Below are 26,092 nucleotides of genomic sequence, written 5' to 3' on the forward strand. Positions count from 1 at the left end.
CATCCTAACAACTAATAAACGAATAAACTAAACGGTCATCAATAAGTTTTTGCTAGTAATGTTTTGTAAATGACTCTCTTGGTAGTTCCGAGAAAGCATTCATTAATGAGCACAATTTTTTTTTTTCATTTTATTACAAATACATTCAAACAACTAATGAATTTTGCCTGGTGTTCCAGATAACTGAGAAAAACGTATAAAACAAAATCTCAGAAATTGGACGCCTTTCGTTTGTATTCTGAAACAATTATACGTTTTTTCGAATAATTTTGTTTAAAAAAATATTATTTATAACTAAAAAAAGTTTGAGACTTCATGGTTAGCTTAAAAGTATATTTTCAAAGGGTCCCAAGAAGGGCTGCTTTTTTTGTGATCTGGAACACAAGTCGGCTCGTTCTTATTAAACCCCCTCCCCAGTAAAAAATGAAGGCTCAAAGCGTTGTGATTCTGATCATATTATGGGAAGAAGGGAGAGGACTTTAATGGGAAACAGTCCAAAAGTCTAAAATAGTTTCAATGAGATGCCACGCATTGGGCTATGTATTCACTGCACGTGCACTCCTGCAACAGATCTTGAGGAAACGCCTGCACGTAAGTTGCAATGGACACTTCATCCTTGCCCTTGATCTTCTTGAAGAAGTTGTAGAGCACGTTGTCTTGTTCGTCGGAGGGGAAGTACTCCTCCATCAAGTGATCGATCTTAACCTCTTTGCCTTTTCCGGCTGATTTGAATTTGTTCTGTAGCATACGTTTGAACTCAACTGTGTCCAGACCTAAAATTGCATTTAAGATAATTTTGCCCGACGAACGTTTCGAAAATAGAAGAACAACGCAAATGAACAAATGCGCACATTGTTGTTGACATTTTTGTCAGCGACAAAGTTTTCTTCAGCGACGATCGATCTATATTTTGAGACCCAACCTTTTTGCAATTTTTGAGCACAGTTTTGAAATATTCTTGAAGAACATTAAGTACTTATACCGATCAAATTCAATTTAAAAATTGTTTTTTCTTAGTTCCAATCACACAGGTCCGTCATTCATTATTGTCAAGGTATTTCTACTGACCGACGCGAAGGCTCTTTTTCCTCCCCCCCCCCCCTCCGACCCCCACTACCACCACACACGGGCATCAATTTTATGGTGTAACGAGTGGTTTTTACAAGGTTAATTATCAAGCCCAAATATGTTTGCCATGATCTAATTAGTCCGTATGCCAATTTTCATAACAATCGAATAATGTGAACCAAAAATTTTAATTCGAAAATTTTGCATGTGGGGGAAAGGAAACAGAGCCGACAAGGGGATGTTAGAATTTTTGTTATAAACGGATATTCCATCGATTGTTTTAGGTAGCAGCCCCAAATAGTCGATTTTACGAATCCTCCACTAAAAAGAGCAAAAGATCCGATTCTAAAAAATTTCAAACTCCTTAAGAAAAAGGGAAGGGGCTACCAATAACTTTGCCCCTCTTAAAAAAGTATCAGCAATTGTCTTTCAAGTTTTCCATTAAACATAAACATGAAAAAAAAAACACTGAAGCCATCAATAGCTTGCTTGCGAGTTCAGAAAATATAGAATTAGAACGGTTTGTGTTATTGAGAACAAAAAATTTTTTATTTGAGATTTCCTTAAATATCCACCAACCTCCCGACTTGTTGGTGTCACTCAGGGCGAAGAAGTAGAAGAAGTTGGATGGCTCTCTGAAGGGAGTAGCCAGACATTTAGTGAGACACACCGCTTCCAGGTTGTCCCTTCCGAACTGACCCCCCTGCTGCTTGAGGTGGGTGTCAAACACATCGTCATAGTTGATATCTCGCATGTCTTCTTTATCCAGGTCGAAATCCTTCGTCAAAATTAGCCTGAAAAAAAAGAGATATTGAGAAGTTTTTGAACATTTTAGAAACTTATTTGACTCATTTATTTTGCATCATAAAAGAGCTTTTTTATTAACAATAATATTTGAGTCTTTGTCCAATTAACTCATTTGATGTGGCCTTCAGAAGTTGTTGTTTCTCGATTGACAGTTTTAGCCTAGACACTTGATTGTTTGAAAAATCTCAACCTTAACATTATAATTGAATCAATTGAATCACTTTATGCAGAATGAAGTTTAAATATTAATCAGGGGCACAACAGAGGCTTTTAAGCAGGGGCACATCAGCGGTTCGCAGTGATGAGCTGAACAGCTCGTATATTGGTCCTTTCCCTCGTGGAAAAAGGGTTTTTAAGACTGATGAAGTTTTCAAAAAACAATTAAGTATCTCGGCTAAAATTTATGAAGTTTTTAAAACAATTAAGTATCTCGGCTAAAACTTATGAAGTTTTTAAAACAATTAAGTATCTCGGCTAAAACTTATGAAGTTTTTAAAACAATTAAGTATCTCGGCTAAAACTTATGAAGTTTTTAAAACAATTAAGTATCTCGGCTAAAACTTATGAAATTTTTAAAACAATTAAGTATATCGGCTAAAACTTATGAAGTTTTTAAAACAATTAAGTATCTCGGCTAAAACCTATGAAGTTTTTAAAACAATTAAGTATCTCGGCTAAAACTTATGAAGTTTTTAAAATAATTAAGTATCTCGGCTAAAACTTATGAAGTTTTTAAAACAATTAAGCATCTCGGCTAAAACTTATGAAGTTTTTAAAACAATTAAGTATCTCGGCTAAAACTTATGAAGTTTTTAAAACAATTAAGTATCTCGGCTAAAACTTATGAAGTTTTTAAAACAATTAAGTATCTCGGCTAAAACTTATGAAGTTTTTAAAACAATTAAGTATCTCGGCTAAAACTTATGAAGTTTTTAAAACAATTAAGTATCTCGGCTAAAACTTATGAAGTTTTTAAAACAATTAAGTATCTCGGCTAAAACTTATGAAGTTTTTAAAACAATTAAGTATCTCGGCTAAAACTTATGAAATTTTTAAAACAATTAAGTATATCGGCTAAAACTTATGAAGTTTTTAAAACAATTAAGTATCTCGGCTAAAACCTATGAAATTTTTAAAACAATTAAGTATCTCGGCTAAAACTTATGAAGTTTTTAAAATAATTAAGTATCTCGGCTAAAACTTATGAAGTTTTTAAAACAATTAAGCATCTCGGCTAAAACTTATGAAGTTTTCAAAACAATTAAGTATCTCGGCTAAAACTTATGAAGTTTTTAAAACAATTAAGTATCTCGGCTAAAACTTATGAAGTTTTTAAAACAATTAAGTATCTCGGCTAAAACTTATGAAGTTTTTAAAACAATTAAGTATCTCGGCTAAAACTTATGAAGTTTTTAAAACAATTAAGTATCTCGGCTAAAACTTATGAAGTTTTTAAAACAATTAAGTATCTCGGCTAAAACTTATGAAGTTTTTAAAACAATTAAGTATCTCGGCTAAAACTTATGAAGTTTTTAAAACAATTAAGTATCTCGGCTAAAACTTATGAAGTTCTTAAAACAATTAAGTATCTCGGCTAAAACTTATGAAGTTTTTAAAACAATTAAGTATCTCGGCTAAAACTTATGAAGTTTTTAAAACAATTAAGTATCTCGGCTAAAACTTATGAAGTTTTTAAAACAATTAAGTATCTCGGCTAAAACTTATGATGTTTTTAAAACAATTAAGTATCTCGGCTAAAACTTATGAAGTTTTTAAAACAATTAAGTATCTCGGCTAAAACTTATGAAGTTTTTAAAACAATTAAGTATCTCGGCTAAAACTTATGAAGTTTTTAAAACAATTAAGTATCTCGGCTAAAACTTATGAAGTTTTTAAAACAATTAAGTATCTCGGCTAAAACTTATGAAGTTTTTAAAACAATTAAGTATCTCGGCTAAAACTTATGAAGTTTTTAAAACAATTAAGTATCTCGGCTAAAACTTATGAAGTTTTTTAAAAATTAAGTATCTCGGCTAAAATGTATGAAGTTTTTAAAACAATTAAGTATCTCGGCTAAAAATTATGAAGTTTTTAAAACAATTAAGTATCTCGGCTAAAACTTATGAAGTTTTTAAAACAATTAAGTATCTCGGCTAAAACTTATGAAGTTTTTAAAACAATTAAGTATCTCGGCTAAAACTTATGAAGTTTTTAAAACAATTAAGTATCTCGGCTAAAACTTATGAAGTTTTTAAAACAATTAAGTATCTCGGCTAAAACTTATGAAGTTTTTAAAACAATTAAGTATCTCGGCTAAAACTTATGAAGTTCTTAAAACAATTAAGTATCTCGGCTAAAACTTATGAAGTTTTTAAAACAATTAAGTATCTCGGCTAAAACTTATGAAGTTTTTAAAACAATTAAGTATCTCGGCTAAAACTTATGAAGTTTTTAAAACAATTAAGTATCTCGGCTAAAACTTATGATGTTTTTAAAACAATTAAGTATCTCGGCTAAAACTTATGAAGTTTTTAAAACAATTAAGTATCTCGGCTAAAACTTATGAAGTTTTTAAAACAATTAAGTATCTCGGCTAAAACTTATGAAGTTTTTAAAACAATTAAGTATCTCGGCTAAAACTTATGAAGTTTTTAAAACAATTAAGTATCTCGGCTAAAACTTATGAAGTTTTTAAAACAATTAAGTATCTCGGCTAAAACTTATGAAGTTTTTAAAACAATTAAGTATCTCGGCTAAAACTTATGAAGTTTTTTAAAAATTAAGTATCTCGGCTAAAATGTATGAAGTTTTTAAAACAATTAAGTATCTCGGCTAAAAATTATGAAGTTTTTAAAACAATTAAGTATCTCGGCTAAAACTTATGAAGTTTTTAAAACAATTAAGTATCTCGGCTAAAACTTATGAAGTTTTTAAAACAATTAAGTATCTCGGCTAAAACTTATGAAGTTTTTAAAACAATTAAGTATCTCGGCTAAAACTTATGAAGTTTTTAAAACAATTAAGTATCTTGGCTAAAAATTATGAAGTTTTTAAAACAATTAAGTATCTCGGCTAAAACTTATGAAGTTTTTAAAACAATTAAGTATCTCGGCTAAAACTTATGAAGTTTTTAAAACAATTAAGTATCTCGGCTAAAACTTATGAAACTTTTAAAACAATTAAGTATCTCGGCTAAAACTTATGAAGTTTTTAAAACAATTAAGTATCTCGGCTAAAACTTATGAAGTTTTTAAAACAATTAAGTATCTCGGCTAAAACTTATGAAGTTTTTAAAACAATTAAGTATCTCGGCTAAAACTTATGAAGTTTTTAAAACAATTAAGTATCTCGGCTAAAACTTATGAAGTTTTTAAAACAATTAAGTATCTCGGCTAAAACTTATGAAGTTTTTAAAACAATTAAGTATCTCGGCTAAAACTTATGAAGTTTTTAAAACATTTAAGTATCTCGGCTAAAACTTATGAAGTTTTTAAAAAAATTAAGTATCTCGGCTAAAACTTATGAAGTTTTTAAAACAATTAAGTATCTCGGCTAAAACTTATGAAGTTTTTAAAACAATTAAGTATCTCGGCTAAAACTTATGAAGTTTTTAAAACAATTAAGTATCTCGGCTAAAACTTAAGAAGTTTTTAAAACAATTAAGTAACTCGGCTAAAACTTATGAAATTTTTAAAACAATTAAGTATCTCGGCTAAAACTTATGAAGTTTTTAAAACAATTAAGTATCTCGGCTAAAACTTATGAAGTTTTTAAAACAATTAAGTATCTCGGCTAAAACTTATGAAGTTTTTAAAACAATTAAGTATCTCGGCTAAAACTTATGAAGTTTTTAAAACAATTAAGTATCTCGGCTAAAACTTATGAAGTTTTTAAAACAATTAAGTATCTCGGCTAAAACTTATGAAGTTTTTAAAACAATTAAGTATCTCGGCTAAAACTTATGAAGTTTTTAAAACAATTAAGTATCTCGGCTAAAACTTATGAAGTTTTTAAAACAATTAAGCATCTCGGCTAAAACTTATGAAGTTTTTAAAACAATTAAGTATCTCGGCTAAAACTTATGAAGTTTTTAAAACAATTAAGTATCTCGGCTAAAACTTATGAAGTTTTTAAAACAATTAAGTATCTCGGCTAAAACTTATGAAGTTTTTAAAACAATTAAGTATCTCGGCTAAAACTTATGAAGTTTTTAAAACAATTAAGTATCTCGGCTAAAACTTATGAAGTTTTTAAAACAATTAAGTATCTCGGCTAAAACTTATGAAGTTTTTAAAACAATTAAGTATCTCGGCTAAAACTTATGAAGTTTTTAAAACAATTAAGTATCTCGGCTAAAACTTATGAAGTTTTTAAAACAATTAAGTATCTCGGCTAAAACTTATGAAGTTTTTAAAACAATTAAGTATCTCGGCTAAAACTTATGAAGTTTTTAAAACAATTAAGTATCTCGGCTAAAACTTATGAAGTTTTTAAAACAATTAAGTATCTCGGCTAAAACTTATGAAGTTTTTAAAACAATTAAGTATCTCGGCTAAAATTTATGAAGTTTTTAAAACAATTAAGTATCTCGGCTAAAACTTATGAAGTTTTTAAAACAATTAAGTATCTCGGCTAAAACTTATGAAGTTTTTAAAACAATTAAGTATCTCGGCTAAAACTTATGAAGTTTTTAAAACAATTAAGTATCTCGGCTAAAATGTATGAAGTTTTTAAAACAATTAAGTATCTCGGCTAAAACTTATGAAGTTTTTAAAACAATTAAGTATCTCGGCTAAAACTTATGAAGTTTTTAAAACAATTAAGTATCTCGGCTAAAACTTATGAAGTTTTTAAAACAATTAAGTATCTCGGCTAAAACTTATGAAGTTTTTAAAACAATTAAGTATCTCGGCTAAAACTTATAAAGTTTTTAAAACAATTAAGTATCTCGGCTAAAACTTATGAAGTTTTTAAAACAATTAAGTATCTCGGCTAAAACTTATGAAGTTTTTAAAACAATTAAGTATCTCGGCTAAAACTTATGAAGTTTTTAAAACAATTAAGTATCTCGGCTAAAACTTATGAAACTTTTAAAACAATTAAGTATCTCGGCTAAAACTTATGAAGTTTTTAAAACAATTAAGTATCTCGGCTAAAACTTATGAAGTTTTTAAAACAATTAAGTATCTCGGCTAAAACTTATGAAGTTTTTAAAACAATCAAGTATCTCGGCTAAAACTTATGAAGTTTTTAAAACAATTAAGTATCTCGGCTAAAACTTATGAAGTTTTTAAAACAATTAAGTATCTCGGCTAAAACTTATGAAGTCTCTAAAACAATTAAGTATCTCGGCTAAAACTTATGAAGTTTTTAAAACAATTAAGTATCTCGGCTAAAACTTATGAAGTTTTTAAAACAATTAAGTATCTCGGCTAAAACTTATGAAGTTTTTAAAACAATTAAGTATCTCGGCTAAAACTTATGAAGTTTTTAAAACAATTAGGTATCTCGGCTAAAACTTATGAAGTTTTTAAAACAATTAAGTATCTCGGCTAAAACTTAAGAAGTTTTTAAAACAATTAAGTAACTCGGCTAAAACTTATGAAATTTTTAAAACAATTAAGTATCTCGGCTAAAACTTATGAAGTTTTTAAAACAATTAAGTATCTCGGCTAAAACTTATGAAGTTTTTAAAACAATTAAGTATCTCGGCTAAAACTTATGAAGTTTTTAAAACAATTAAGTATCTCGGCTAAAACTTATGAAGTTTTTAAAACAATTAAGTATCTCGGCTAAAACTTATGAAGTTTTTAAAACAATTAAGTATCTCGGCTAAAACTTATGAAGTTTTTAAAACAATTAAGTATCTCGGCTAAAACTTATGAAGTTTTTAAAACAATTAAGTATCTCGGCTAAAACTTATGAAGTTTTTAAAACAATTAAGTATCTCGGCTAAAACTTATGAAGTTTTTAAAACAATTAAGTATCTCGGCTAAAACTTATGAAGTTTTTAAAACAATTAAGTATCTCGGCTAAAACTTATGAAGTTTTTAAAACAATTAAGTATCTCGGCTAAAACTTATGAAGTTTTTAAAACAATTAAGTATTTCGGCTAAAACTTATGAAGTTTTTAAAACAATTAAGTATCTCGGCTAAAACTTATGAAGTTTTTAAAACAATTAAGTATCTCGGCTAAAACTTATGAAGTTTTTAAAACAATTAAGTATCTCGGCTAAAACTTATGAAATTTTTAAAACATTTAAGTATCTCGGCTAAAACTTATGAAGTTTTTAAAACAAATAAGTATCTCGGCTAAAACTTATGAAGTTTTTAAAACAAATAAGTATCTCGGCTTAAAATATGAAGTTTTTAAAACAATTAAGTATCTCGGCTAAAACTTATGAAATTTTTAAAACAATTAAGTATCTCGGCTAAAACTTATGAAGTTTTTAAAACAAATAAGTATCTCGGCTAAAACTTATGAAGTTTTTAAAACAAATAAGTATCTCGGCTTAAAATATGAAATTTTTAAAACAATTAAGTATCTCGGCTAAAACATATGAAATTTTTAAAACAATTAAGTATCTCGGCTAAAACTTATGAAGTTTTTAAAACAATTAAGTATCTCGGCTAAAACTTATGAAGTTTTTAAAACAATTAAGTATCTCGGCTGAAACTTAGTTTCTTTCTGAGCTATCAGGAGAAATGAAAATTGGCGTATGCTAAAAACAAACTTCAAGGAAAACTGTTTACTAACTGCTTCAATTGCAGCTTGTTCAGCAGATTTAGTGGCTGAAAATACAGTTAAAGACACCTTGTTGATCAATAAATATGTGCCGTCTATTCTTTTTCAGCTACCTTGTTTATTTTCTCCCCACCATTACTTTATAAAATGATTCGCAAATAAATTTTTATTTTAACTGCGGAATTTCAAAACTTGAAGGGTCTTTTTATTATCAGTTATGATCCCTAAAACTTGAGAGGTATTAATTGTTTCTGAAATTAGGAAACAAAATGTATATTCTTCCAATTTTTGATGAAATTGACAATTTATTCATACTCGCGTGCTTTTTAGACCAAATTTTGATTTTTATTCAAGTTTTTTTGACATATTTTTGAACCAATTGAACGACATTATTGACGTCATGAGCATTTATTTTTAAAAAAAATTATGATTGTTTTTTTTTGAAGTCGAGTTGGATTCTAAAAGTATCAATCTAAAAACATCAGTTACAAAATGATAACGAAAAAGCATCCAGTTTTTATAAGCGTCAAGAATTCATACGCCTCCTATCTGATTCTGGTATTATTTTTGTCAATAATTAATTCCAAACAATGCGAAAATTGTCACTCCGAATAGTCATTGGAAGCGTGGTAAAATTACAAACAAAGCATCGAAAGTCATCAAAACGTACCTTAGATTCCTTACAAAAAAAAACAGTTATATATTTCAGGGCTTTGCGCTGATGCAAGCATTTTGCTTCAATATTTTTAATGATACCTGAGCTGAGATTCTGGTTTTATGGTTAGACATCGCGAACAAAATTTGAGACTTGCGGACCGCCGCTAGTAAAATTGGCTATTTTCATACCACCGCAATCGAAATGCTGAATTTCCAGGTTTTGTGGACCAAGACAATGATGCCAAATTGAACCGCCACCGCGCAACCGAAAGAAAGTTAACCGCGGCTCAAAGAAAGTTAACCACCCAGGGTCGAGAAGTTTGCGATTTTTGTCCCGACCATCTCTATCACACATATCTATTTTTTGACTAGATTAATTTGACCAAGTTCGACCAACGAAAAACGTTTAGGCTGAGTTCCACCGATCGAGGATTTTTTGACAGAAACAAATTTTGACAAATAACAAATAAATCGGTTGGGTTTGATAGAGGAAAAAAACACTCCAACTGTGTTCGATCGAGAAAAAAAAACATTTGAACTGTGTTCGATTGAAAAAAAAATCGACCGAGCTTGATAAAGAAATTTCTTAAAGCCCTTTTGCTCCGAAAAAAAAACATAGAGCTGATGTTGTGACCATGTGCAGGCATTCTCGTGGCAGTTGCGTATATATTATGCTGGTCCGCCTAACTACACCTTAAAAGTTCGTTTATTGTTCCGACTTTCGATACGAAAGTAACGGAATATTTGTGCTCGGGGAGTGTTTTTTCTTTCTTCAGACAAACTTCGACTTTTTAACTAGCCATTTTTGACGGAATTTTTTTTTATCATTCAAAAAGTATTGTTGTCCTGAAAATCTAATTTAAGTTTTAGAAACAAGTCTCCGGAAAACTTATTCGAATTTTCATCATAAATGAAACCGAAATTTAAAGTTTTCAAAGAAACTGAGGGAAAATGAACTCTGCCGAGGAATTATAACCGACTTCGGTATCGTGTAAGGGAAAAAAGAGTCTCTGACTTTGATCATATTTCATATGAATTTTTAATTAATTTCAAGTTTTCTAAAAAAAAAAAAATTTCTCTTCGTAAGTTTAGGGTTTCGATACGCAATATTTGTATCAGAAGTAAACTCTTTTAATTAATCAGTTTGCTAAAAACACCTTTTTACCTTAAACAAAGAACTCTATTTGGCTCCATTTGAACGTCCTAAAAGCTATCAAAATGGTAAGAGTCAACTTTTATTTTATCAATTAAAAAATACTTTGATTTTAGCCAAAATTTTTTTCATTTTTTACGTTCAATTATTAAATGTTACTTTTGCTTCATATGCTTTAAAAGGCAGTCGGAAAATTCAGGGCTTCGCCCTGATACGAGCAGTCTTGTATTGGTTTTCTTGTCTAATTGCAGCTGTTTTACGCTCTTGCAAAAAATAATCCGACATTAGCAAAATAAAAAAATAAAACTATGACTGCAAAAATTTCTATAATTTATCGCGGCTAAATATTAGACTGAATTGCCGCAAATTTTAAGATTATGTCGCGACTAATTTTTAGACCACATTGCGACGAGTTTTAAGAACATCGCAAGTATTTTCACTACTGTTGCAAACAAAAAGCGACATTTCCGGACTTTACGTTATCCGATTTCTAGTTTAGGTCAAAAGCAGACCTTTAGCACAATTATTGCAGGGTTTTAGAGATTTGCATTTGATCCGATTAACATGCGCGGTTGGAGTACTTCGTCTATGATATTTTTCAATGCCGCATTTGACTTCAAACGCGGCATTGGTGAGTTTAAATGCGTTATTGGCACATCACATAGCGAGAGGTGCATTGCGATAAGCCGATGTAGGAATAAACCGAATTTTTAGTTAGGGTTATAAGTTACAGCAGCTCTCTATGCGGCGGTCAGTGATCGATACAAGTCGGATGGATTAGAAAGAAACCATTTTTATTGCTTCGTTTTTTTTTTGGTTACAGCGGCTTATGGCACAACAAAATTTATAAAATGCTTGTGAAATTAATTGCGGCAAGCTAATCGGCACGCATGCTAATATGCCGGTCCCTCCATAATGACCGTATAACAGACCCGGGTTGACAAAAAATGCTTATCCTACTATTTCATATTATTTCATAGACCAAAAAAATACTATGAAAATAGCATGATAAACATTTATTCCATACTATGAAATATTATGATAGGCATTTTTTACATGGTCTGGAATTAAATAATAAGTTTTAAATAATACAATTTTTAACAAAAAAAATTGGAAGAAATTAGCATGAATACCATTTTTTATACAATAAAATTGTATGATAAGCATTTTTTCATACAATGAAATTGTAAGATAAAAGTTTTTTTTTTTTGTCAAAAAAAAATCACTTTTTTATTGACCAGAAAGATTCAGATGAGGCAAATAGAACATAAATATTTCTTTAAAAACCTTTAATACAGTTTTTAAATTTTGTATGAAAATTGTGTTATACACATTTTTTCCATAGTCGCCATATATGAAATCGTACGATAAGCATTTTTCTTATACGGACGTCAACCCGGGGACTCTTCGCCATTGTCTGCTCTCCCCATTTTTCTAAATTCAACGGGTCTGTTCATCTTCATTTTTCGCTACTTCTAGTTAATTGGAAAAAGACCATTTTGTTTCTTCTTGTTTTCCAATTCCCAGCTTTTCTCATCAAGACCAAAATGGGTAGTTCTGAAGAAGTGATTAAAGGGTTAAGAGATCTCACTTCTCCTGATTGATTACCTTTTCTGACCTATTACTTCCAATTCCATTTCCAAATTCTGACTTGTTCTAAGTTACTTTTTATAAATTTAGTGCGTCTATCTCTGCTTTTATTTCTGATTCCGCCCAAAACCTCAATTTTCCCCAAAGTTTTTCATGGAGATTCAAAACAAAATAGACTTCTCTTTTTAGCCCACGGCATAATTTCGCCATCAATTGATTGACACTCAAGGCGAACCCACGACACTTTTAGGGCAAATTATGTCAGGAAAGTTCAGCAGATGAGCAAAAATAGTAATGGGGATTGGGGAGGATAAGAGTAATGCTGGAAAAGTGATGCCCAGCTAACCTGCACAGCTCAACGAAGTCGCTTCTGCTGATGAGTGGGGTCATCATCTGGTCCTTGTAGTATGGCTCAGCTGTCTTCTCTATCTTGGTTTTGAAGTGAGACAGCTCTGACTCGAAAGTGTGGAACCACTCTCTAGGATCAACTCAGCTTTACAATCCCCCTCCCTCCCCCCTCCAAGCAAAACATTTTCGACACGCATTTCCTTTTTTAAGATAATCAGTCACAGCTATTATTGATCTCATTCAACCCTTTACAAAAAAGGGGCATACCATTCAGAAATGGTGAGACCACAGTGTATTGATAAAAAGAGAGTAAAAATCATTCAAAATTAGGGTCAAAACAGATTAAAAATGTGAGCACACTGGAGAAAAAATTGAGCAAGCTAATTGAAATGAAAGTGTTTTCAAATTAAATTTTGTTTAGCTCTCTAAAAGTCATTTTTCTGTAGCTTTCCTTTCTAAAATTTTTCACTATTGTGGGGGGATGGGTGGGGGGATGGGTAAATGTGGGTTGATTCCTCCCTTTCTTCGTCTCCCCACTCCCACTTTTTCTCGATGCCCACTGCCTCCTTCAGCCCATTTGTGAGACTAGAGAGGAACTTCATGACTGAACAGACAAGATGTCAATAGACAGGATGCGATATGTTTTGTCAAAGAGAGATTTGATTGGAGGAAAAAAGCGACCTAGCAACGTCTGAAACAAAAAATAGAAAATAGCTGAAACTTGTAGAATGCATATTTTTTAAAAATAAAACTGTTAGGGTAGAATTAGTTGTAAATGAATTAAAATTCATCCTTGACGGTTCGCGTTCCACATTAATTTGTCGTCAGAGAGCATAGCAAACTGAAGTCAATATTTAATGATGAATGCCACTTGAAAAATTATATGTTATGTGAAAGAAGAAAACAGATTGGGTTGAAATTTTCGAATATCGTTTAAACTTTACACATAAATGCTAATCATGCAGGTCCAAAGGTAAATAAAATTGAAAGAAAAGTCCATGGTTAGCGATTTTCGTAAATTGAAATTGTTTGACTAGTTTTTCCAAAAAATCAAAAAATTTGGTTTTTGTTTAATTTAAATTCTTCTCAATATTTTTTTGATTGTGTTTGTGACCGAACACAAGTAACAAAAATTTTGTTTTACTCAAATCACCTAAAATCGTCGAAAGTTGGACAGCCTTGCACTTCTAATGCATGGGAAAAGACCTGAATTGTCTTATATTTGTCTTCCCAAATGATATAATAAAAGTATCAACATTTTAAATTTTGGCAAAAGTTTTCAAAAATTTTAATTAATCATGCTTTTATCAGGGTTTACATAAACATTCCATACAGAAAAGCGTTTTTAAAATTTGAAAAAATTCATAATCCAGCAAAATGAAAAAAAATCTACTTTTTTGTATTCAGGACAACCAATTAATTTTTTAAATTTGACAACCAGGTCTTAACAGGTTCGCTCGAAGTTTACTTCAAAATTAGACCAAGAATAAAAATTTTGAAACCTCGATGTTATTTTCGGTGTTATATTTCGATAAAATTCATTGATTCCAATTCGATAAACTTTACAAAACACAAAGTGTTGCAACAAGTATTTTCACTATTTTCGGTTTCATTCTGATTCAAGCAATCGCGTTCAAATAATCAAAATAAAGGTTAGTTATTTTTAACCGCCATTTTGCTAGCCCTCAAGATTTTATCCCCCCCCCTTAGCTCACCCCTTTTTCACGTTAAGCAAAATCCCACCTGTGAGAGGAGGCTAAAATTTGTGGGAGGGATGGTATATACAAAAAACGTGAGGGGGAGATCAGGAAAGGGGTGCGGGTGTGGAGAGGGTGTGGTGCTGGAGAGGGGGTGGGTTGGAAAGTGTATTGGGGGTGTGGAAGGGGCGTTAGGGGCGTGAAAGTTGGGGGACGGTGAGGGTGAAAATGCAATGAAAGCGTAAACATCATATTTGCAAAAAAAAATTGCAAAAAATAATTTATTTTTGCGGGTTTCATGAACAAAAGAAAATGATTGTTTTGTAATAAAAAATGGATTATAATAGATTATACCGGAGTATAATGGATTTTTGGTTATATGGGTTAAGTTTTGTGCCAATATAATTAATACACAAACTTGAGTTTTCCATAAAACTCAAGTTCGTGTAGCTGTTTTTGGTGTTAAATTTTTTAGCTCCTGAAAACTGAGAGCTGGGGATTAAAAAATTAAACATAAGGGTTAGAATGGTGTCGAGTTGATCTGTTTTGATAGCAGGTATCAGTTATTCATCAATTTTGAATGTTTTTACTCGCCACTATTTTGGTTGCCATGAAATGTATAAATCAAACTATCATGATTTCATAAAGCAAAATCAAAATTATCCAAGTTGCATTTTAGAGAAATATCTGCAACATTTTTTCAAAAAATTCCTTATGCAAACTTTTTTACGATCATTGTATTACAAGCATTTTTTCGTGACAACCTATCTGTTTTCATCGCAAAAAAATTTCCTGCGCTCAAACAATCATTTTACGGGAAAAGAAAATAAGCATGACAAATTCAAAAAAGCGGATGAATTAAGAATTGCGACATTTAGATGTGATAATCTTATGCTGAACTTGAATCTTAGATCCATCCAATGGTAAACTTAGATTAGTAAACATCCTTTTTGAAATTTTCAACCGCTGAAAAAGAAAAAGAAAAATTCCAAACATAAATCAAATGTTGGTTGCTCTATTTTTGTGTAGAACGCGGTACTCAACGGTGCTAATCTTCAAGTTCAAGATATTTTGAAATTATCGCCCAATAACTTCTATGTTTCTTAAACGAAAAAAAAACTGATTATTGTGTTTTGGAACAAACTCAAAAAAAATAGAGCAGAATTCAAAAAATGTGTTTTTTTTTAAAATAAAAAATATGCTAAAAAATCCACTAATGAACAAAAAAGGTAACCATGCAGTTCCATTATTGGTAAAATTGCTAGTCTTGCTATTTTCCACGGCTACTTTTCTTCAATAAATTTCCAGCAATGAGTTGAAACTTCTGTTCATTTTGATCCAAGAAGTCTTGAAGCGTGAATTTTGTTTGGGTTTTCAACAGTTTCAAAAGCTCAAAACCTAATAAAGTTTTTCATAAAATTTCACAGCTGCATTGGTTTTGGGGGAAAATCTGTGAGGCCAAATGTTGATGATTGCTCTTCCATCAGTTCTGGTTGCGAAATTTTTCTTAAGGTTTCATTTCCCTCTTTGGTATAACTTTACGACATCCATTTTTGGCTGAGCAACCTCAAATTTTTTCTAAATGCGCCATTCTAACAAATTTTGAGGGAAGAGCATCGCATTTTTCTAAAAAGTGCCTAAAAACGCCTTTTTTGGCCTGTTTTTGAAAAATTTGCCCGAGCAAAAAATGTTTGACAAAATAAGTTCCTTATAGAAATTTCGAATTGATCGACCTTTGAAAAAAATCCGCAAAAATTTCAAAATTTCTCAAATCCTTAGTTTTTTATACAGCTAAAACCAGAATATTGCAGTATCTTGAAATAATCAATTTTGGCGATGTTGGACCGTATTTAATTTTTAGCTCTGCTTTACCTTGGAAGTGTTGTTTTGACTTATTCTTTGTTTTAAATATTTGTTTAGATTTTCGGAGCTTTTTAAATTCAATGCAGGTATATTTAAAAAATGGTCATATACACCAACATCAATTTTCTTGCCTATTTTTTGTTCAGGAATATATGCAAGCTGCACTTACCTTAAGTTGGGATTATCTGATTCAAAAACGATATTATAATTAGAAAATAATCTTCAAAGCAGACACCTTTAATTCATTCAAATCAATACTTGTCTGTTACGACAAGCTAATCTCAGATTAAGTTCGCTCGAGGATAAAACATGCAACAAGATCAACTAAAAAGGGAGTTAAAATTTGAAAAAAAATGTTCTATTTGCTAAAAAAAAGCAGCGAAAGATAAATTTGGTTGCTTGAAATATCTTCGATTGGATTAGAAAAAATGAAGTGGGTTATTTTATTCTACATTGTTTTTCGGATGTCCCACAGGATTGGCACGAAACGAGAAATAAGGAAAACAACGGAAAAATCTTCGCCTAAGGAATTAAGGCAAAATATTCTTAGCTTCTATTTGTCATCTTATGGGAAAACATTTCGGTGGAAAAATTAGGACAAAGGCGCTGCAGCGGATCGTGCTAATTAAACTTGCTAAATTTTGCTTATTTTAAATTGCGATACTAGCGGTTTTAAACAGCACGCTGACAAACCGTTTTAGCTCCCAAAATAACTATTGAGTATTATTTTTTTATTCTTGTTTGAAACTCAAGTAGAAAATGCATTTGTAGAAAAAAGAAAAAAAAATACATTTTTGCTATACGTGAAAAAGCTCAAGTTAAGCCAATGCAATTCTGATTAAGAAGTGCAGGGCAAACATCTATTAGTGCAATTAGCAGATCCTACAATCATCTTAAACAAATTATTACAGGCGGGTAAGCAAACAGGTACCAGTGTTAAAAAGTCGATATTTTTAAAATCTCAAACCATAGTTTTAGTTGCTTCCTTGTGAAAATCGATACTCTTAAAAAGACTTAGTTATGTGTTGAATCTTTGTAATATTTGTTGGAAAAAAACGTTTTGCTGAAAATTTCGATTCTTTACGACCTTTTTCATTGTATAATGCTGTTAACGGCTTTCATAATACAGATTTTAAGACTTATTTTTCGATAAACTCATTCAAGTTTCTTTTTTTTTGCAATTACTTATATTTTCTGACAAAAGAGACCTTTTGACAAACATGTCTCAAAATGGTACCACTTTGTCCGAATTATGTCACTGCAATTCTTCAGTTTGTGGTATCACGTGACAGCACGTACGAAGTAGTTGAATTCAAAGCAATATAAAAAATGTTTTGGGCGAAAAATTGAAGCATTGATTTTCGTATAAAATTGTTTCTTTTTTTCAAACCCTAAAAACCTCATACCGCAACAAAAAACAGTCAATACATTTTGAGCAATTTTTGCTTAGAACTCAATATAGTAACAGCATTGTACAAGTCTCGCCAAACTTTCCGAACATAGTTATCTTGGCAAGAAAATGAGAACCAAAACAATCAACAGAAAAAGATATAGATATTACAAGAGAACTTTGGTGTACGTTAGTTTACTATATATGAATGGCTGAATCCATAAACAAAACGCGAGCTCTGTAAAATAGGCTCGTGAAACAATTTATTGCAGATAAAATAAAATTGTTCTGAGAAAAACTTGAGCGTTTTAAGAAAGAAAAAAATCTTGCAAAACAGTTATTGATCAGGCCACAAATTCAGGCTATTTTATAAGGACACAGTTTAAAACCTTGTTTTTTGATAAATTAAATCATGTTCTACCTTTTAAAAAAAAACATTTTAAAAAACGGATTTTTTTCTGGTGAAACCAAAATTTGAGTCACTGTTGCTTCATGTGTTTATAAAAATACAGTCTGGACTACGCTATTGACAAATTGTACAAATTTTGAGCGCAGTTTTTTGTGCATACAAGGGATTTAGCAACTAAAAATAAAAATGCTTGTCGTATAATTTTCAAAAACCGAAAACTGAGTCATACTCAAGTTTAGCAACAAATAGGGACCAGTAGGAAGCCATGATTTAATCGACAAGTAGTAGAGCTCCACAAAGAACACCCAGTTCAACGAAGGGCTGAAAGTTGATCATTTCAAATATCTGTTTGAAATAATTCACAGATTTTTGCTCTTTTTGTGTTTTTGTATCAAACTTTTTATTGAAATCACCAAAACAAAATCTCGAATATTTGCACCTCTGATTCTGTAATGAGCTCATTGATATTACAATTCATGGTTAGGAATTCAAAATTCGTATTATCGAATAAGTTGAAAGGAAAAAATGTTTCATTGTTTATTCTGTTTTTTGAGCAATTTTTCAAAATGGAATTTTTGCCTTTGATAATTCTTTGATCTTTGTTTTTTATGCTTTGATAATTGTTTGATGTTTTTTCCTTTGTTAAAAAACGCTTTGATTAGAGTAGGACTACACTTTTTACTTGCTAACAAAACAACTGCAACTTTTTTCTTATTTTGAACTGAATTTTTTGGAAAACCTCGTTTTTGCATTTGATAACTTTTAACTATTAAGTTTTTTTTTGCCTGTAAAAACTTCTGCCTGTGAGAAAAACCGCCCTGAATACAATAGGACCACAAGTTTTTGCAGAAAGTCTTTCAAATTGATTATGAAAAACTCAGGAAGCAGTCTGAATTTCAACTAGCTTAACTTAGCATCAATGATAGATAATAAAACGCTCTGTTAAGTACAATGTTGAATAAAATTTTCCGGAAAAAACCAACAAATTTTTGCTATCTAACAATCAAAACCTTTAGCTAAAAGCAATTCTCAATTGTTCTGCTGCTAAACTTTTGAATTATTTACTTTCTAGAACTTTGTTGGGCTGTGTAATGGGCTTCTTTTGTTATAATTTTCTCATCAATTAACTTCTAGTTTCAGTGTAATTCTTGATTAAACAAAAAAACCAAAGTGATCCTTTTATGGGTTATAAATTTTCTTACTGAAAGTTTGCACCATATAATTTCTGGTGAAATTCTAAGCAATTTTTGATCTCTTCTCTTTTTATTTAGTCTTAACCCTATTTGCTGTTTGATCGTTTGAAGTAAACGCGTATGAAATTCAACGTTTTGTTCGTTGTGTCCGGCTAAACTAAATCGGTAAAAGTTTAAAAGCATTTGAAATTATCCTCAATATTTAAAACATTCAAAAAATTGCGTTTGAAGTCAAAATGTTGTTTGTTTTGTCCGGTAACTTTAAATCAGCTCTGTAAAAAGTTATGTATTTTCCATATGGCAAAGTCTTAAATATAGTGAAGGGCATTCCTCAATTCAATTTGGAACAATTTCTAAGACTGAATAATTCTCCGTTTACGCATTAACAGAGCAAAATATATCGGGCGTTATTTTTTCCCAAATTGGTCAAATTGACAATAAAAAAAAACCATTACTTTACGAAAAAAAATAACAAGTGAAATATATATTTTTTTAAACTTAGCTCAAAATAACAATATTTTTCGATTGACAATAAAAAAATTTGTCGAAAACTGCTAGTTTAAAATGTCTGGATAAAAAAAACACTCCGAGCACAAACATTCCACCACTTTTTTCCAAAAATATGTGAACAACAAAACAAAACAACAACAATTAGTACTTGCAGCAAAAATTATGAGGTACATGCTGTTCAAAATTGCCTTTTCAAAATTGGCCAGCTAAAATACCGCTGGAAAAGTCAGAAATTTGGTTACACTTGAAAGCTACTTGAAACTTGTTAAGCGATATAACTGCCGGCAACACGTCTTTTTTTGGTCAATGTTTCTTTCTTTTTGGCTATTAAAGGTCACTACTTTTCTTCATTATTCGATGCGATAATAAAACAAAATGCGATAATAGTTTGGTGTATCAAGTTGAAAAATTAGTCCCATTTCTATTGAAATTCAAAATCAGTCCCAATAGTACCAAAAAAAATATCGCATGTTTACCGGTCAGTCCCACTTTCTCAATGCCATATTTTGAACAACTCTGACTGAAATAAAATTTCATTTTGTTTGGAAACTAACAATAAGGTGTCACATACTTCTAATCAAATCGAATATAAAATACCAAAAAAAAAATTTTGTTTTGCAGTTACTAAGTGTTTAAATCGGAGGCACTTTGAATCAGCCTTTTTGGATTGCTTGCACCCGTTCATGAACTAAGCTTAAATTTTTGCTTTGTTCTCAACAGGTTTTTTATTTTTGATTATGATTATTCACAAGTGTTTTCTGTTGTTTCAAAAGCCAAATCGCTACCACAAACTTGGGTAGAGACGAGATTTTTAATTCCAGATACAGTTCATTTTTTCCAGCATAAACTAGTTGTTTGGAGACACGCCGGCTTGTTTTTTACGATCCATAATTTAAGGGAAAAACGTTTGTATCAAAATTGTTGGAGAATTAAACATGAAATTTTTCATTCTCCGGCTATTGAGCAATCTTTTTAAGTACCTCAAGCTCACTCCGAAAATCAACAAAAAATTTTTTCTTGATGCAATTAGGCTTCCAGGTACATATTTTCAACATTCTTTAAGCTTTACAGAAATTTTTAGCTGAGGTTTTGACAATTAGATTTTCGGAGACCAACTTCCACTAAATTTCTGAAAATAAACTCAGTGAAATAAAACACACATAAATTTTTCTGTTTCCGAGAAATCAGAATCAAGGTCTAAAAATATGCTTCTCTCATATTCGGGACCCATTTACACCCAAACAATCGTTTGATTTTTTGAGTTCTTCGTTTAGACCGAAGAAAATGTTTACAGCTGCTCGTACGCTGGGGGCATTACCTAAGAGTTTCTTTGCTAAAAAAAGCCTCTGAAATAAAGAAAAGAGTCAAATTTTGTCCAAATTGAAAATTGTAACGTTGATGGCTTTTTCCCGTTACAAATCGTTGATGGAAGTGACACCGTGGATGAGACCCGTGAGGGAATTGGAGGAACAATTTTTTTTCCATCTGTTAAAATTTTTGTACCGCAACAGTCATACTTGACTCTAATACGCTGCCCTATCTATTTCTCAGTAAATTTGTCAGATCTTCCATCAGTATTTTGCTTCTTACGTTAATGTGTGCGCGCATTCGTGAATATTTCGCAAATTGGTTGTTTAGACCACTAACATTTTGTATTTAAGCGAACTAAACAAACAGCTGTGCACTTCCTTGAATGGATTAACTATAAAATTTTCTTGAAAAAAACGATTTCTTTTTCTGTTTTTCTACTGAATGTATTTGATTTTCCATATCATAGTAGCTGATATCTATCGTAGTTGATACAAAATGTTTGACGCGGCCAGATTTTTTAAACTATGCTGAGAAATTGCCGAAGTTTTTCTTAAATTTGTTAGTTCTTTTAAAATTTGGTCTTTAATTCTGTAAGTTTTTACCTCATTTTGCTCAGTTTCTTGGTAGATTTTTATGAATTTTGGTCATATATTAATTTGTTTTCAAAATTGCTGTTTTTTTTTACAAAATCTTAGCTTTTTTTTAAAAATTTTTTTTACCTCATTCTTATGTAAAATCAACCACTTCCATCAAGCAAATTGTACAAACATTGGGTCGTACTAAAATTTAGACCACAAATTGTTCATCTTGGCTATGATCGATTCAAGAAAGTGATATTTTGCTAAATTTGGTTCATATGAAATTTTTTTGTTTTGGGTTGAAGGCGACTGATTTATTTTTTGGTACAATTAAACGTTGCCAATAATGGACTTTTCACTTCCTCTACTTTTCTCCCAAAATATGCATCAAATAAAAATTTTCTTTTTCTTGTATTAAGCAGGGTCAGATTTTACAAAATTGAAATTGCAGGTTATTATTTTCGAAAAAACAAAAACACAGGAAAAGAAAACATTTTAAAAGAAAAATTATATTTGTGCCTGGTTCAGCTATCAAGTTGCAACAGCTCTAAAATCAATTATCTCGAAAATTTCAAAAATTCCAGCTGTGTATAACCATCTTGCAGCTTATTATTACCCTTAAAAGCCAAACTTTGCTAAAATATCTGTACTGCAGCAGAAAATGAGTCGTCAACGAAATTTCGAAGACGTATGAAGCTGTTATTGAACAAATTTTGGGAAAAAAAATTAATTTTATACATAATTATAAAAAAAATTGAAAACGCTTATATTACCATCAACAAAAGTAGTTACACTGCATACCAACAACAAACTTCAAGTTTTTTGAATTCATGAGGAATATTTTTATCAGGAAAATTTTTTTGCTAGCAACAAACACTAATTATGGAGCAGTTGAAATGTCAAAATTTTTTCTTAGAACACCTGCAAATTTGTACTTTCAAAACTCCTCCTAAACCTTTTCTCTCAATTCACATAAGCGCTGGCGTCGTTGACAACCAGAAAGTTGGCATTCATAAAAGTTGTTAGAGCAATTTTTTGCTAAACCACTTTTGACAGATTTTGAGCATTTTCTTTTTGCTGCTGCAGTAAAATACTGTTTTACAAGCGCTCAGCATTTCCCAAGCGCTCAAAAATGTTATTTGTCAGGCATTTTTTGGAAAAAAAAATTACCAAATTAGCTTGCCACCGACTACTGCCATAAAAACTAAAAATTGACTGCTAAAAATTGACTCCACCAAAATTTTTGGGTTATGATCAAAAAAGGAACGAGAAAAAAGTTTCGAAACTTGCTTTGAAGTCGTATAAAAACATAACCTTTGTTTAAAAACCAGAAAAAGAAGGTAGAAGAAGGAGAGAACAAAAAGAAGCACAATGTTTTTTGCGGTAAAAAAAAGAAACCTCTAAAACTACTTTAAAACTTTGTGCATTGTTTGCTATAAATTTCACTTCTTGATTTTTTAAATTTCGGCGCTCGATTTGTTTTGATTTAGTTTCGACACTGGGTTCTTATGCACATAACGGCCAAAAATCAGAATCTTTAAGTATTCAGCTTAAAATTGATGCTGTAGAATTGGATTGGCTAATTTTAGCCAATCGAATCAAGCAACAAGGTCGGGCAGTTCAATCACCTTTTCCATCAGAAAAAAAATTAGCCAAGTTTAGCGAAAATGTGAAACTTTTTCAAAAATAAAATGAATTTCTTTTATTCAAAATGTTCTATCTATTTCGTCATTTCGGCCAATAATTTATCTGCTCGAAAATTTAATAGAAATTCCAGACCATGTTTGCATTTGGTTGGCTAATTAGCCAACCAGATTTAACAACACTGACTTCAGATCAAGATGTAAAAATACTTATTTTAGGCCGTTTAGTCGATAAGACTCCGGCACTGGACCATTTTTTTTGGCAATCTTAAGCTGATTTTGTTTTAGCACTCTTGTATGGAACCAATTAATTCAATTAACAGACTTCAAATTACATGCGCATGCTATTTTTCATTAATCCAAACTCAAAAAAGTTTCATTTTTCCAAACTTACGCCCAATTCAAAATCAGACTTCATCAGTCACTGATGAAGTTTGATTTTGAATTGGGCGTAAGTTGTTTGTGAAGGTTATTTATGAAAAGTAAGATAATCAAAACTAATGCGTTTTTGAAAGTTAGCGATCGCAATAACTATAATTCTGGGTGTTCGAAGCAAGTAAACCGGAACTTGATCTCTCCATATTGTATCAAGTTAGTGAAAATTAGCTGCGGACGCACAAAGTTGTCAATGGATACACATTTTCCTCAAAAAAGGTTACATCTTTCGTAATACTTCCTCAAAAAAGGTTACACCTTTCGTAATACATCTTTCTCATCCTTTTCAATTTTGTCTAAAGTTACCTGAAATGGCCTTAAAGTTATAGTTTTACCATCCGTTTCAATTTTATGTAAATTTACTTGAGACGGCCTAAAAGTTATAGCCTTCTCAATTTTTTCAACTTTGTCTTAATTTACTTTCTTTTTGGTCAATTATGTAAAATTCAACAATAAGATTATCCAGGTTTTCTCAATGAGGTAAAAATTAAAGTGCTGCCGAAACAAGTTTTTGATAGAAGCAGGAGGAATACAAAGTAGGGTGGAGACATACCATTTTATATTTTTGAAACAGAGACAGTGAAAAAAAAATAACTTAAAAATAAAAAAGAAAAGATTAGAAGAGAGAAAAAGATAGAAAAAGATAGACATGGGGATGAGCAGAAAGAAAAATATGAAGAAGAAATGGAAACCATTCTCAGATCAAATGGAACATTGAAACGGCTTTTGCTCATTAATCGCCGACCATCGAAGAAATAGTTGGAATATTTTGTCTTCGGGGTAATTTTTTTCAGACAACTTTCCACTTTTCAACAAACTATTTTGACATTGAGTCTAAACTTAAAATTTTTGAACCCTGGGACAAAAACATGAAAAGTATTTTTTCTGTGATCAATTTTTGTAAAATTGTAGGGGTTTGAAATTGGGACTATTTTTACCTTTAATTCAAATGGAGATAATTAACGCTCAACGTGCCTTTAAAATGCGTGATAAATGCGTTGCATAAAAGCGTGAGCTGCAACATAATTTGAGTGGACAAAATTAAGATAAAAATTTTGGAAAGATTCAAAGCTTTCGATTTTTCAAATTGTTTTGAAGATTTTTTTCTTTCAAAAAAAGCTTTCCATTGGCGTTCACACCAATGAAAAAATTTTTTGTTAGTGAAAATCTTGAAAGACCTGATCTTGTAAGACGGATTCAATTATGATTCGAAATTGAAAGTCGTCACGCTGAAAGGCACCAATTTTTTGGCATCCTTAATAAAATCAAAAAAACTTGCGCCAAGTATTAGTGTCATGCCGTTTTATTGAAAGAACTCATCGCCAAAAAAACTTTACACGTAAAAAACTAAACTCAGCGAAAAAATGGTCTTCCACTTCTTGAAAATCGTGACTTTGTAAGATGGATTCAATTATGATTCGAAATTGAAAGTTTCAATTTTAGGATTGTACAGACTTTACAAGAAAGTGCGGAATGTTTAAGCTTGCTGTTATTTGTGTTCTGACTTTTGACAATTTTTTCTTCACGGTTTTTTATTCACTCCAGGAAATCAAAAATTTATTGGCACAGGAAAATTTCAATCAATCGGCAAATGATTGCTCGAACAAAAGCCCTAAAAATTGCACACGTTTTTTTAAGAAATGCTTTTGGGAGGTTAAATTTCTACATAGCCAGAATATCTTACCTGTTTCGACAAAAAATGAGAGCGACAAAGAGGATGGGACCGTTTTGGCTTTAATAGATCAGCGACTATGTATCGTTCCACAGAAACCTTCAAATATGCTTCTTTGTATCAATTTTAAATATTAAAATGTCAATTTCAAATTACAAATGTCTTGAGGCAAAAAATGGCTCAAATTGATTGGAAAACCGGCATAAAAATGTAGCTTAGATTAGAAGACCGAAAACTGCGATACGCATTTCCGATGACAGATATTAGTTCTAGCTTTAGAGATATGAAATATGTATGCAAGCAAAACAGACCTGGCAATATGCTTCCTGTGAGTATCTGTAAATTTTCTCTCAAAAGTGGTTGCAATATTTGAAACTGATGTCGCCGTAAAAACCGCAGGTGTTTGCCAATACCATAAATGACATTATAGACAATTATCTGAAAGGAAAAAGGAAGATGCGATACCTTTTGTGATTATTCTTTTGCTCCTTATTTATGGATCAGTGGTGAAGTAATTTGGGAGGTTTTATTAAACAAAAGTAGTATTTTTAAGGTATATTGGTCAAAGCGCCATTTTTCCTTCACCGGGAAAAATGGGACAATGCTTTTATAATATGCGATGTCATTAAATACATTTTATGCTTGATTCGTCATACTGAAAGGCACCGATTTTTTGGCCATCCTTGACAAAATCAAAAAGCTTGCGCCAAGTATTAGATTCATGCCGTTTTATTTTAAGAACTCATTGCCTAGAAAAAACTTTACACGTAAGAAACTCAACTCAGCGAAAAAATGGTCTTCCAATGAATTACTGTTCATACTTTGACTTACTAGCCTCCCCTACCTGATAAATGGTCTATTTCAGATCTGAGCAAATCTTTTTTAGACCTAAAACTCTGAAAGATCTGAATTGGGTCGTAAAAACTAAAAAAAACGATTGGATACTTTAAGAAACGGTCAAATCAGATCTAGTTTCACATTTGAAAAAACGTTTTCTATGATTACTTCACACCGTAGCAGACT

General features: G+C 31.0%; 1 protein-coding gene across 7 annotated transcripts; it reads right to left on the reverse strand.

Moving 5' to 3' along the window:
* Positions 1-328: 328 nt before the first annotated feature.
* LOC134851310 (uncharacterized) lies at positions 329-25,550 on the reverse strand. 7 transcript variants are annotated; one of them, XM_063867336.1, is made up of 5 exons: positions 25,381-25,550; positions 12,888-12,972; positions 12,367-12,498; positions 1,648-1,862; positions 329-773 (listed from the first exon to the last, which is right to left on the reverse strand). In XM_063867336.1, the coding sequence occupies exons 2-5, from the start codon at positions 12,968-12,970 to the stop codon at positions 514-516; spliced, it is 690 nt and encodes a 229-aa protein (XP_063723406.1). In that variant the 5' UTR covers positions 12,971-12,972; positions 25,381-25,550; the 3' UTR covers positions 329-513. The 7 variants fall into 7 exon arrangements, with proteins under 7 accessions (XP_063723406.1, XP_063723408.1, XP_063723407.1 ...); XM_063867338.1 differs by lacking the exon at positions 25,381-25,550 and adding an exon at positions 25,082-25,330; XM_063867337.1 differs by lacking the exon at positions 25,381-25,550 and adding an exon at positions 16,098-16,429.
* Between the last annotated feature and the right edge of the window lie 542 nt (positions 25,551-26,092).

This window comes from Symsagittifera roscoffensis, chromosome 7 (genome assembly GCF_963678635.1).
Source record: "Symsagittifera roscoffensis chromosome 7, txSymRosc1.1, whole genome shotgun sequence".
NCBI lineage: Eukaryota > Metazoa > Xenacoelomorpha > Acoela > Convolutidae > Symsagittifera > Symsagittifera roscoffensis.

What these genes read in the sequence shown, in the direction of transcription:
- LOC134851310 (XM_063867336.1), bottom strand. Translation starts at nt 12,970, where the DNA reads ATGAAGTTCCTCTCTAGTCTCACAAATGGGCTGAAGGAGGCAGTGGGC. An exon ending in GAGTGGGGAGACGAAGAAAG is followed by an intron (nt 12,499 to 12,887) that starts GGAGGAATCAAC and finishes AGTTGATCCTAG; the next exon opens with AGAGTGGTTCCACACTTTCG. An exon ending in TGACACCAACAAGTCGGGAG is followed by an intron (nt 774 to 1,647) that starts GTTGGTGGATAT and finishes ATGCAATTTTAG; the next exon opens with GTCTGGACACAGTTGAGTTC.